The sequence below is a fragment of the Periplaneta americana genome, chromosome 9 (genome assembly GCF_040183065.1).
Source record: "Periplaneta americana isolate PAMFEO1 chromosome 9, P.americana_PAMFEO1_priV1, whole genome shotgun sequence".
Lineage (NCBI taxonomy): Eukaryota > Metazoa > Arthropoda > Insecta > Blattodea > Blattidae > Periplaneta > Periplaneta americana.
The window spans coordinates 163,383,422-163,395,891 of NC_091125.1; the positions used below are offsets into that span (position 1 = coordinate 163,383,422).

General features: G+C 37.4%; 1 protein-coding gene across 1 annotated transcript in view; it reads right to left on the reverse strand.

Annotated features, from left to right (window-relative positions):
* Window positions 1-12,470, reverse strand: part of Dp (transcription factor Dp) — a 151,723-nt gene that overhangs the window by 36,815 nt on the left and 102,438 nt on the right. Inside the window, exons 5-7 of the mRNA XM_069836300.1 lie at window positions 6,393-6,529; window positions 4,609-4,771; window positions 1,604-1,816 (exon numbers count right to left, since the gene is read on the reverse strand). Coding sequence (XP_069692401.1) covers window positions 1,604-1,816; window positions 4,609-4,771; window positions 6,393-6,529 — 513 coding nt within the window. The remainder of the gene's footprint in view (window positions 1-1,603; window positions 1,817-4,608; window positions 4,772-6,392; window positions 6,530-12,470) is intronic.

The window sequence follows — 12,470 nt, forward strand, 5'->3', positions numbered from 1 at the left end:
TGTACATTATGTTCCGGGGTTCCGTGAGCCCTATATGATTTTAAATTTTATTTTATACCTTTTTTTACTTGATTATTTAACGACATTGTATCAACTACTACATTATTTTGCATCGATGGGACTGATAATAGTGAAATGGTATTTGGCGAGATGAGGTCAGGGATTCGACAAACATTACATGACATTCGCCTTACGGTTGGGGAAAACCTCGGGAAAAAATCCAACCAGGTAATCAGCCCAAGCGGGAATCGAACCCACGCCCAAGCGAAACTCTGAATAGATAAATCATTATTATTATTATTATTAGTCGACTGGGCTACTCCAGTGGCTATTTTATACTTAGTGGATACAATAAATATATATAAATGTTACGAAAATATGAATCAATAATAACATGAAATCACCGATAATGATAATGATAATAATAATAATAATAATAATAATAATAATAATAATAATATTCCAATAATATGCGTAATAACAATATGTTTAATGAACATACCGAAAAGACAAAATGCAGAAGTAAAGTAGAAATGAGACTACAACTTTCCACCATAAAACCAGATTTTGGGCTTGAAAAGCAAATGCATTCGTCCCACTGAACAGAATTATTGAGATACTAGCTTTCACTTGTCTGTTAATTATTAAATACTAATAAAATATTACAAGGATTCCGCAGTTACACTTTGGATTAAAAGGAGTTTCGTGGTGGAAAAAGTTGAGAAACACTGCCATAGAGGAAAGAGTTTACAGATGTGTACACATGACAACTGTAATCGCGATTAGGTCGATAAACTCGAGTAGAGACTGTAGTCTACCACTGGTATTAGTGTTTAGTTACAGGAATTGATGTATGGGACATCACTTGTTTTGTGAGGGGATAGCCTATACATTCGCTTGTCCAGGGCTGATCTTGCTCCATAGCTGACGGAAGAAATTCTGAAAAGGCCGATGTGTTGAACATAGGGTAGTAGGGACATGCGGTACCCAGCACCTCCCACTCTCTCCCTCTGCGTCTTGCCCCGCAAAGAAACAGCTCAGGAAGTGAGGCACGGGCAGTAGGTTATTTAGCGTCTGAATGTTATGAAGGTGATAATGTCGGTGAAATGAGTCCAGGGTCCAACACCGAAAGTTACCCAGCATTTGCTCGTATTGGGTTGAGGGTAACTTGCCCCGACCGGGATTCGAACCCAGGCCACCTGGTTTTGCGGCCAGACGGGTTATGCACATGAAGACCATCAAGACATAACGTAATAATAACGCAAAATTTAACAAACTGTGTGATCTTGTTTTACAAAATTCACTCACAAATATAATGCCAGAAGACTCAATAGTCTTCCATTGTCACAACATCCATTAGGAAACATATGAAAAAAGGTTGCTATATTGAGCACACATCAGTTACTTTCTCAACCCTAACAGTATAAATTTAACGAAGTTGTGTTACTGTCCAAGAAATATTGTCTTTGGTCTTGCGTTGCTGCCTTAAATTTGCAGAAAGACTGCATAGAAAGCGCAAGTTAGAGAAGATAAGCAGACTACAGCCCTGAATATATTTTAAATTATATGGTGAATCATATTACGAGTCAAGCAACCAACCAACCTGTAATATAAGGTCATGAAGCTGCTGTGTTTTGAGTTTAATGCGCTCAATTCTTCGCTGCTTATCTTTTTCTAGATTAATACATTCCTGCAGAGAATTGGTTGGTAAACCCAACCACCGAATTTCTTTCTTTTCTTTAGAGATTATATTCATTGCCATGAGAACATTGAGTGCATCATATACACGCCTTCGAATGTTTTTCTGATCATATTGCTGAAACCAAAATATCATTCATTTTTATAAAAACACATTAAAATTCTTCTTTTAATTTAAAAAGAGACTTAAAATTACACAAGAAAACTGCTGTGTGTCTATCAAGAACGTAATACACTGTGTTTCAAAATGATTGTAATGCTTTCATTATTATGCTGTCACCAAACAGCTGGATACATTAAGAAAATTGATTATTATGTGAAATTCTTTATTAGAAATTAACATGGTACACGTCATTTGATTGTCAAACCCTCAAAATTTCAAGTTTTAAGTTTCAGAAAACGTATTATTTCTGTTGCTATGAGAGACATTGTTGAAAAAATGTCAAATCCACAATACAAATAGTTTTGAGTTCTGCAGCATGCCAAGATAAATTCACTAACAATGGTACAAATATTGCCTCGTAGACATTTCTGACCTGATCATGTACCAGATTGTTGGATTCGATCCACTACCACTGTTAATCTGGCCTATCGCCCTTGGCCTCCCAGGTCACCAGACTTGACACATGTGACTTTTCTTTGGGGATAAGTGAAGGACTTTGAGAATTTTTAAACCAAAATATTTGTACTATGTTATTTTATCATTAATACTTAATAATCATATGAAAGTGTTACCATAATTTTGAAACATGGTGCACTCTGTAATAAAACTTACAGAATAGAGAGAATTATAAATTCCAGAAGATAAGCATTTAAAATATCATAGTTAGGGTTACCATATGTCCTCATTTTCAAGGGTTTAAATTACCATCTGGGAGAAATTTTCAAAATCAACGTGAATGTCCAGAAATTGGACCTGTGATTTGATTTCTAAAAATGCTTGGCTTTTGAACAGAAGCTAAGATTCTCGACAAACACTGCATCTTTGCTTTATTCACAGGTCAGAAGCTCAGAATGGTATTTGACACTTTTGAAGATTTCATTTCACTTCCGTTTCTTTATTCTTACAGTTTTACTGGTCAGTTAGGATATGACTCAGATGAGGTTATATTTGTCCTGTTACCTCAATTTGCCTACATAATTTATTCATACGAGTTTTCAGGAGAGAATCGCGAGTTCTTTGCCATGCTCGCCAGCATCTTGCCATTTTTAAAAATTAAAATGTAGTGATCTAAAGTGAGAAATTGCCTTGTTCTGCAGTCAGCGAAGGGACCAGCTATAGTGAAGTACAACTTTCGTCCTTTCAGTTGCGTAGCATTTTATTCGTACTTGCTAAAAATTCTTGACATTTTAAAGAAAATCAGATCAACAGAGAAATATTCACAGGCTGTTTAATCCTTTGCAGCACAAATTAATTTTTTATGTTTTTCATTTCATGGATCATAACAAAGCTTCGATCTATTTTTTTCAACATTTTAACTCTGCACATAATTTAAAAACATAGATGGCACCTCTATGTATTCTCAAGCGGTGGTTCCTTGGTGGAATATCTGTGCCATAAAATTTAGAAAGAGAGAAAACGGTGGTTCCTCTGAACAATCGCTATGCTGCAAAGGGTTAAATAAAGTTACTCTCAGGTAGAACATGAGTGAATGAAATTTGATTCAACAGTGAAGTTCATTCTTGTAATTTTTACGTATTTCGATATGCATGTAAGATTATAATAATTCAGGAATTGTCTCAAAACACGCAGCGTATTAAACATTTGACATTATTTTAATTGTTTGAAACCCATGAACACATACAACTGATTGATCAGCCAAATGCACTTTCAAGACAAAAACTTTTATCAATTTAATCCTTAAAATGACGAAGTATCCTATAGGATACAACAGGTTAATAGGCTATATGCTACAATTCTAATAGAATAGAAAAAAAAAATTAGTAGGAAAATTAAAATTACCCAGTACTATAATATTGTACAACATATAAAATATGGACATTGCGACAGTTGTTTTCTTTACAGTTTGACAAAGTTTAATAAACTAGTGTGAGAAATGAAGTTTTGCGCCAATTTAAGGATTAACTATGCTGCCATCTAGCAACTGCAAAAGATGGAATTGCATAGAGTAATAGCTTGCAACTGTACTTCCATCTAACAGTTGTTACCAACAACAAATTCCACAATTTGGGACATCTGGCCGAAATCTACGGCTGACCACTACGATCCAGAATACAAAGCAGAGGTTAAATGAAAAATACAATATGATTTTGGAGAGAATATGGAACAATGATAAATTTAAAAATAAAGTACAATTTGATTTCGGAGAAACATGAGATGAAAATACATTGAAGAGTAATGAAATGAAGTGAAAAAAAAAATTACATAGTATTATACAAGTGATTGTGTAAAATGGATAATGAATCTCTCAATACCATTAGACAAATTTTGTTAATGTCCTCATTAGAAAATTTAAGAAAAAGGAGAATGATTTTGGTTAACTTAAATGAAGTTCCCCTAGCGCCAAAAAGAAGTCCTTTCACTTCCCATGTATTAATATTCATTTTGTATCTCTCACTGAAGTGAGGAATACATGGGTTGTAAATAGACTTCGACAGTGGAGATCCTAGTGGTTGTTCTATTTTATATGTTGCCATTTCATAACATGGGAATGGCCAATCTGATATATATGTGACCAGGGCTGAAACAGACATGTTCTGTGAATTTGTATTTAGGGGTTGGAAGAGTCCAACTGGTATGGTGTCCACAATTTTGCGTTTAAACATATGGTAACCCTAATCATAGTTCATTTGGATAATATCACATAGAAACTTATGCTAATTCTTAAATAAATTTTGCAATATTTTATTTAATATATGCATCCAAAATTCACTTGAACTTCCTATTACCTGATCCGTTGGAGAAGCCATCAGTGATGGATTTGTAAATTCTGCAACTAGTTCATCAGCAACTTCATTATACGACGTTGTACCTTTTTTACGGACTTTCTCACACACTTTCATTGAAAAATGCCTAAGACCTTTTCCAACTTTTTCCGTTTTTCTTCGTTTGCTGTGGAAGAAAAATATCCGAGTGTTAAAATCAGTAGTGAGTGAGATGGGCAGTGGGAGGACAGATGTGCAAAGGGAGCAAAGTAAAAGTAGACTGAGAGTGATTACAAAGAAATAGACATCGAGGAGAGATATTGTGGCAAAGCATCAGGGAGTTGCGCACGCATCTAGCGAGAGGGAAGGCACGGGAAACAGAAACACGAATCCCTGATGCTAGCTGTGGTGCGGTGCGGAGTAAGGGGGAGGAAAAAGTGACTGTGACTGGGCGGGAGTAAGGACGCATCTGGAGACCGATTGTTGTGGAGGTCCAGAAGCTTCGTGACGCAGAACATTCTAGATGTTTGTGGTAAATAAATAACACCGTGAGTTGCAGATGAAAGTCAGTTGCGAGTAAGTCAGTTATAGTTTGACAACTTCAAGTGAAACCCCGTGAAACACGCCAACTTCTGGAATCTCTCTCTTTCTTTCTTCTCTCCCCCTCGCTCCTCGTCATTCAGTCACCAATCACCACGTAAATATCTGAGAGGGTGTGTGTGGGCATCGCGACCAATAGAAGAACCACTCTCCAGTATTACCACAATAACGGATTCCTCATTTTTGCCTCGACTGTCGGCTAGAAAGGTTCCATTATGCTAGCATTGCAGGCAACTAGTCAACCTTTTAATGCTTTTGTTAGCAGGTTTGACAAACTGTGAGTGGACCTGCAAGTACATAGTGCATAGTGCTCTCTCCCTTCCCCCCGTGCTTTCTCACTTGCTCCTCCCCAAGACAGCCAGCACTCACGTAGTAACTCGGTCAGGGGTTTCAGTTTGATTTGTCAATCTATAGTCTTCAGTCAGCCTTCAAGTCTTGGAGCAAGGTGGACCTGAGTTCGACGTGCAGTGAACTTGAGTGAGTCCGTAACTGTGGCAGTATCCAGGCGAGTGCGACGTATCCGGAGGTCTTGAGTTCGATGTGCAGTCAACTTGAGTCCGTAACTGTGGCAGTATCCAAGAGAGTGTAACGTATCCGGAGGTCTTGAGTTCGACGTGCAGTGAACTTGAGTGAGTCCGTAACTGTGCAGTGGCCAGGTAAGGGCGACGTATCTGGAGGTCTTGAGTTCGACGTGCAGTGAACTTGAACAGTGAGCTAGAAGAACTAGCCAAGGCAAGCGAATTGTGAACTGAGAACTGACAGTTTTGTTCTGCACTTAGTGCTTTGTGAACATTAATTGAAATTAGGAGTACATTGTTGTTCTTCTCAATAATACACGCGTATTGTCATTGTCGTCGTGTGGAGTGCAATAACGACTATTGTGTTGCTGTGTTGAGTAGAATACTCATTGTTGTAGGGTGAATTATTAAGAAATAAAAGTCACATTGTTGACAGGTGTGGTGGTAAAGGTAGAAATAAAAGTTACAATATAAAGAAAATGTGATAAATGTAGAGGAAAAGCAAGGAAGGAATAGAAGTAGGTAGCCAAGGTCATGCATGTCTAATATAAACTCAGAAGCTTAAAAATACTGATAACTTTTTATGCATCTTTCAACTGGATGAGCTACAGTTACATTGCAATTTTCTCACATAACCAATACAACATAGCAAGAGATAGGCTACTTAGTTATATGGCTGTGTCAACTTACTACTCGGGCATGAAGTCATTCTCCATCTCTTGACGTTTACGTGAGCCACTGTGATCCAAGATAGGAGAAATGTAATTCTTTGGTGGATTCGATGGCAGAACCTGCTGGGCAGCTAACCTCTGCGATGTACTCAAAACCTGTCGATCAATTCACAATGTCAATAAAAGCAAACATTTCAATTAAACAAAACAGCATAAACATTTGGAAGTGAGGTCGTGATTCTTAAGAGAAGAGAGAAACACGATGTAGAAGAATAAATTAAGTTACACTGGTCCTAAATATACACGTCTACCATGATAAGTGTTGGCGATACAACTAGTTACAACTGATGAAGATGGTGACAATAACTTACTTGTATTAGGTATACAGGCTATGCCAATGAAGTATTCCTGTTTTTAGTGCTTTATATTTAGCAAAGTGGCTGCAAAAGGGTATCTGTCAGATACAGGGGGGAGAGCCATTAATCCTTCCCATTGAAGGCCTTAAGGAACCAACCTGGACAAATACCCAATGTCCCATCCCTACCTTCCCGTGGTGCAGCTGTTAGTAAGCATAATTTTACAAGCTGAACTAAAGGGAGGGGCTACTCATCCATTAGCACTGGTCAGCTTGATGAGTTGATGACTGAATTTGGTATAATTTTACTCTATTCAATACCTAATTCCCTCTTTACCCTTTCCTATCCAGTCCTCTGACTGAACTCTTACTTTCTTCGACCCCAACGGCTTTAGAGCATTCGAGGCCTAGGGCTTCATTTTACTTTCCTTCCTCCTCTTTCTACTTTTCTGTTCCTAGTGCTGACCTGCTATGGCACTAAAATCGTCCTCCAGTGGCTTAAGGAGGGAAAGCTGGTGATGAACAAGATCTCCCAGCTAGGTCCAATGGACCCGTCGACCACCAGCAGGTGTGGTCCTCCAGACATTCTGGGGGTTGTGTGTGAATGAAGTAGCCACCAAAACGTTAAAATATGGTGTTCACTTAAATCGGCTACAACTTGCCATTTTCAAATACTGGAGTGCAAGAGGTCAAATGACTTTATTGTCAAACGCCTGGCATTAGAAAACAACAACATATTTCGCAAAGTTGCTACAATATTTCCTTTCATTTTCAGGTAAATGTTGTTATGCCACAGAGAATTAAAATTGTTTTATTTTTCTTAGAAATAAAATTAGTAGCAGACCCAACGTAGACATCGTAGTCGCTTTAATTCTAAATCAGCACTGTCAAAGACAATAACTGAGTGTAGCAAAGAAATTAATTGAAAAGGGAAATTCAGAGAGACAGAGAAAAGTGAGGAGACAAGAAAACACTGAAGCTGTATGACAATCGTTAATCAGGGTCCCAAAAAAGGACACCAAAGACGTGCTCAAGGTCTGAGACTGAGTCCAATACTAGCATTTTATAAGGAAACAGTCTGAGCTCTTTTTTTTTAATTCTCCCGACAATATATAATTTAATCGAATGGGATTTATAAATTTTGAATTACAGGTAAGTTACATGCTTTGGTGAATGAATTTTGAAGTAGATTGTTTTCTTTGGAGTGCATATTTTGTAAGTTGCGTCGAACACAAACTAGAGGGTGGAAAGAAAGAGATTCATTGAAGAACACTGTAACTAAAAAGCATTGCAAACATGTAGCACTGTTGGAGCAACACGAGGAAGAAGAAATTGCATTTGCTTCAAATTGAAGTATGTCAACATTTCATTTCATAACGTAGATAATCCTTTTCTCAAGCAGTTCATAGAAAACACACACACAAAACTTCCTCCTGAGTGAACACTTTATTGACATTTTAGCTGATATAAGTATAAAAAAAAAACAGTAGCAGAAAGTAAGATTTGGAATAGACAAAACGACAGACCAAACAGGGAGATTTGTTGCAAATGTGGGAATTCTCCTTCCTGATAGATTCAGCAAGACATTTGGGTGCGAATATAATATGGTCATATACTGAAATAAACTTTAAGAAAAGAAATCGGAATACTAAACTTGTTTATTTAAGATAATAATTCTCTACAGTGTTGTAAAAAGTTACAGGTTTCGTTGCTGGTCTCTGGACTAAAACAACAAGCCTAAAACCAGTGCTTAGGATTGAAAAGTGATTTAAATGGGGGCATTTTACGATCTCTTATTAAAACATTACATTCGTCTCTGAAATTTTAATAAATGTTTCTATACTCATAAAAGCACCTCAATATAACAACAATAATAATAATAATAATAATAATAATAATAATAATAATAACAATAATAATAATAATCCGTGGCGCTACAGCCCTTCAGCCGGCTGCAGGCCTCACGCCCACATGCCGAAGCAGAGGTGAACGATCATCCAATCAGAATGGAGGTATCGTGTGGTTAGCACGATGATCCCCCCAGCCATTATAGCTGGCATTCGCAACCGGATTTCGCTACCTATCATAGCTCCCCAAGTGCATCACGATGCTGGGTGGGCACTGGTCCCATACACTGGCGAAATTTCATGAGAAAATTTCTTCTCCCACGAGGACTCGAACCAGCGTGCATTCTATAACGCGAGCCCTAGGCAGGATGCCTTAGACCGCGACGCCACGGCGCAGGACTTAATATAACAATACCCTCTGTATACCGGTAGTTATCATTTCTGACATTGTTCTATACAATGTGATCCACTTTTCTTGCTGGCCAGTGTATGAAACTATTGTCACGACGCTGTTATTCCCGGTGTGACTCCTCCGCTTTGCTTACATCTTAGGAAGTGAAGGATCTATAAAGTCTAGGTAGGTAGTATCGTTCGCCATTTTTGTTCTTTCGTTGCCGAGCTACCATAAGAGGAATCTATTTGCCACACTGTTAAACATTATCATGTCGTAGCTCCTATGAAAATAAATCAAACACACTGTAATTCAGCAAATAACAGAGCGGCAAATAACGTCCTCATGTGCTTTCTGTGAACACCAACGAAAGAGCCAAAATGGCGGACGATTATATTAAGTATTTATCGAGCCTTAGGAAATGCATAACGTCATCAGCGAATCACAAGACGCACACGTTTAAATGTAGCTGACCTGCAACGTGATTGGCTGCCGGAAATAAGAGCAACGGGACTATAGAATTTAGTACAAGGAAATGGCACTATGACATATTGTACATTCCTGGGGAGAAGAGCTCTGTGGAGGAAAACTTGGATGTTGCAGTGAAGGGACAGTACTTACTGTCACGTTGTGTCAAATACTTGTGACAAGTCAATGCAGTGTCTAGCAAACTGAAAATAGTGACACCACTAATTCATTCGTAACTTCCAGTGTAAATATACATCACATACAAATGATTCATGATTATTTCATCCAATCTCTCCCTCACTAGTAACGTTTTACAATTTCTTTGAAGAAATTCAACAGTGAATTGAATATTGCATCCATTATCACAATGGGGGAGAGAAATGTCGAAGATGAGTGTGGTCTTGCAGCAGGACAAGTTACAGTCAGCTGTTTTTCACGGCAATAAATAAACCAAACCACGTTATGATACTTGGTTGACACAAAATTTGTTTTAAAGTGGGACCCTACCGAGTTTTTTGGCCTAAAATGGTCCCTAAACCAAAACTGGGATTTTGGCATAAATTCATACCCCGAACTTGCTCACATGAGAATGTGTTTATTTTTCGTGTACGGCTATTATTTAAAGAATTACAGAGGCATTTAACCCTCAGGCTGGCATGGCGGCGCACAGTGTGCACCATGCCGTGATTTCCCGGTTGTGTGTGTGGAGGGGATAAGTTGCTATTTCTTCTGTGCACGCCTATTCTCCATTCCAGTTTTCGCTTTGTATTAAAATATAATAATAATAATAATAATAATAATAAAATATAAGAACGCTCTTAAAAATATTCAGTTAACATTATAGAAAACGCCGTTTTTTAACGAAAAATTGTGTGGTGTACAGTGTACTCCACGCGCCTGCTCGTGTTACCAGAAAAGACGCGCCCGCCAAAGAGTTAAATGACATGCGTTGCTCTTTAGGTTGTTCTTTGAAGTTAGAGTGGACTTTTCTCAAAATAACATTTTTTACAAAGCAAAGTGTTCCAAGTGCTGCAGTTTTGCTCCAATCTCCTTGCAAATTGACATACATGAGTTTGAAAAAAAAAAATTAAAATGTGTATTCTAAAAAGTTTCAGAGCGATAACTAAAAAATTAGGACACCTGGGACATTTTAAAAAAATATTCAAATATACAAGGTGGAAATGAAATAACCTTGCTGATTAAAAGGGACAGTAGAGTAGGCCTACATATAAATGAATAGTACACCTATATAACGTTTTGTGATTAAATGCACGTTAATTAGAAAATTAAGTTTGAAGTTTCAGCAGTCCAGCAACATCACTGCTAACACACTCTACTTGTGATACAGATTTAAGAGGTCAACGAACTCGGTGTGTGTAGGTAGGTGAGCTGCTCTCTGCCAAGGCGTTGTTGCCATTTGCTCGCAGTGTGCAGTGGCTTGAATTTATTTAGAGATTTAAAAATTAAATTTACACAAAAACCGTGCACGCTATTGAAATACACCAGAGAGATAAATTATTCTTTATTAGTTTTCCTATCGATATGGACAAAAATCACGATCCTACTCGCAATAGTTACCGAATAAGAGATTTTTAAAATTTGAAGAGTTCGTGGGAAAAACTATGAATGTCACATTTCTGTTAAGGATTAGATAATGATCTAATTGAGTCTGTAACTGCAAGATGTAGTGCTGTTTCTATAGAAAATAAAGGAAAGGATTACTGTATTCGTGGTGATAATTCTCCTTTTTACAATTTTTCATAAGAACAACATTAAATTTCGTAGTGATCCATTGAATTAGATAATGACATCAACTTTAAGAAAACTGTGACATTCATCGTTTTTCCCGCGAACTCTTCATTTGGAAAAAATTTTTTTTTTCTGGGGGGGGAGGAACTATGAACTTCCCACCAATATATTATAATTTTCTATTACATACACCATGAGCTACTCACTACGGAAATCTGGAAGGTTATTTCACTTCCACCCCGTATATCTTAATTTACAATAAATCCAAAACTATGTATCCAAATTGATTAAAAAAATAAATAATAATGGAAAACTTTTTAACTCAGTAGGGTCCCTCAATTTTAAAATTCGAGTATTTAGCTGAATCATCAATGAAAGTGCTGTAAAAATATATTTCCTCTTTTTTTATTCTTAGAATGAAACGTTATTTTTAGTATAATCCTGTTACTACATCTCAAGAGAGGCTACCTGAATAAGCAGGACTAAAGTTCAGTAATGTTGGCGCATGTAAGAAATGGGAAACTGTTCATAGTGAGGTGGGTGAAGTTATTTCCATTGTTCTGAATGTGCAATGGACAATATTATGGATGGAACAAATGGTAATGCTTGTATTGGTATTGCAGCAACTGATAGGATGGCAGACACGTGTTTCTGTGGCTTCTATTAAATGCATTCAGCATCAATCCAAAGACAGGGATGGACAAGACACTTCATCACCTCTGCACACACCAGGAAAAAACCATCTAAGGAAACTTCTGATAATGCTAAAGTGAATGTTTTTGTAGCGGTCGGCATCACCATCCATAGCAACTCCCTTCACTGCAGCAGCCTGCTGTCTCCTTGCAGAGCTCAACTCTTGTACTTCCACCAGTTAGTGCCAGTCTGAGTTTCAAAACAAAACGACAAACTCTTGTTAGAGGGTACACAGAGACAATTTGATTATGGCTATAAACCTTCAAGATCACTAGAGCTTTTTCATAAAAATACAGGGCGGTATTCATAGACATTCTTAGCGTGGGCTTTTGGTGAATGATCAGCGAACTAACATTTTTCCTCAGGAATCTTCTATGCCACATCAATAAATTTAGGAATGGAGTTATATTGTCAGACTCCAAAGCAGCTATTCTATCAATCGTCTCTAAACACACACCTTCATCTCAAACAGCAGAAATAACTAAAATGCTCTCTCAATTATTATCACTCAATAAAAGAGTTGTGTTCCAATGGATACCATCCCATTGTGGAATCCTGGGAAACGAAAATGTGGATGCTTTAGCAAAGAAGGGC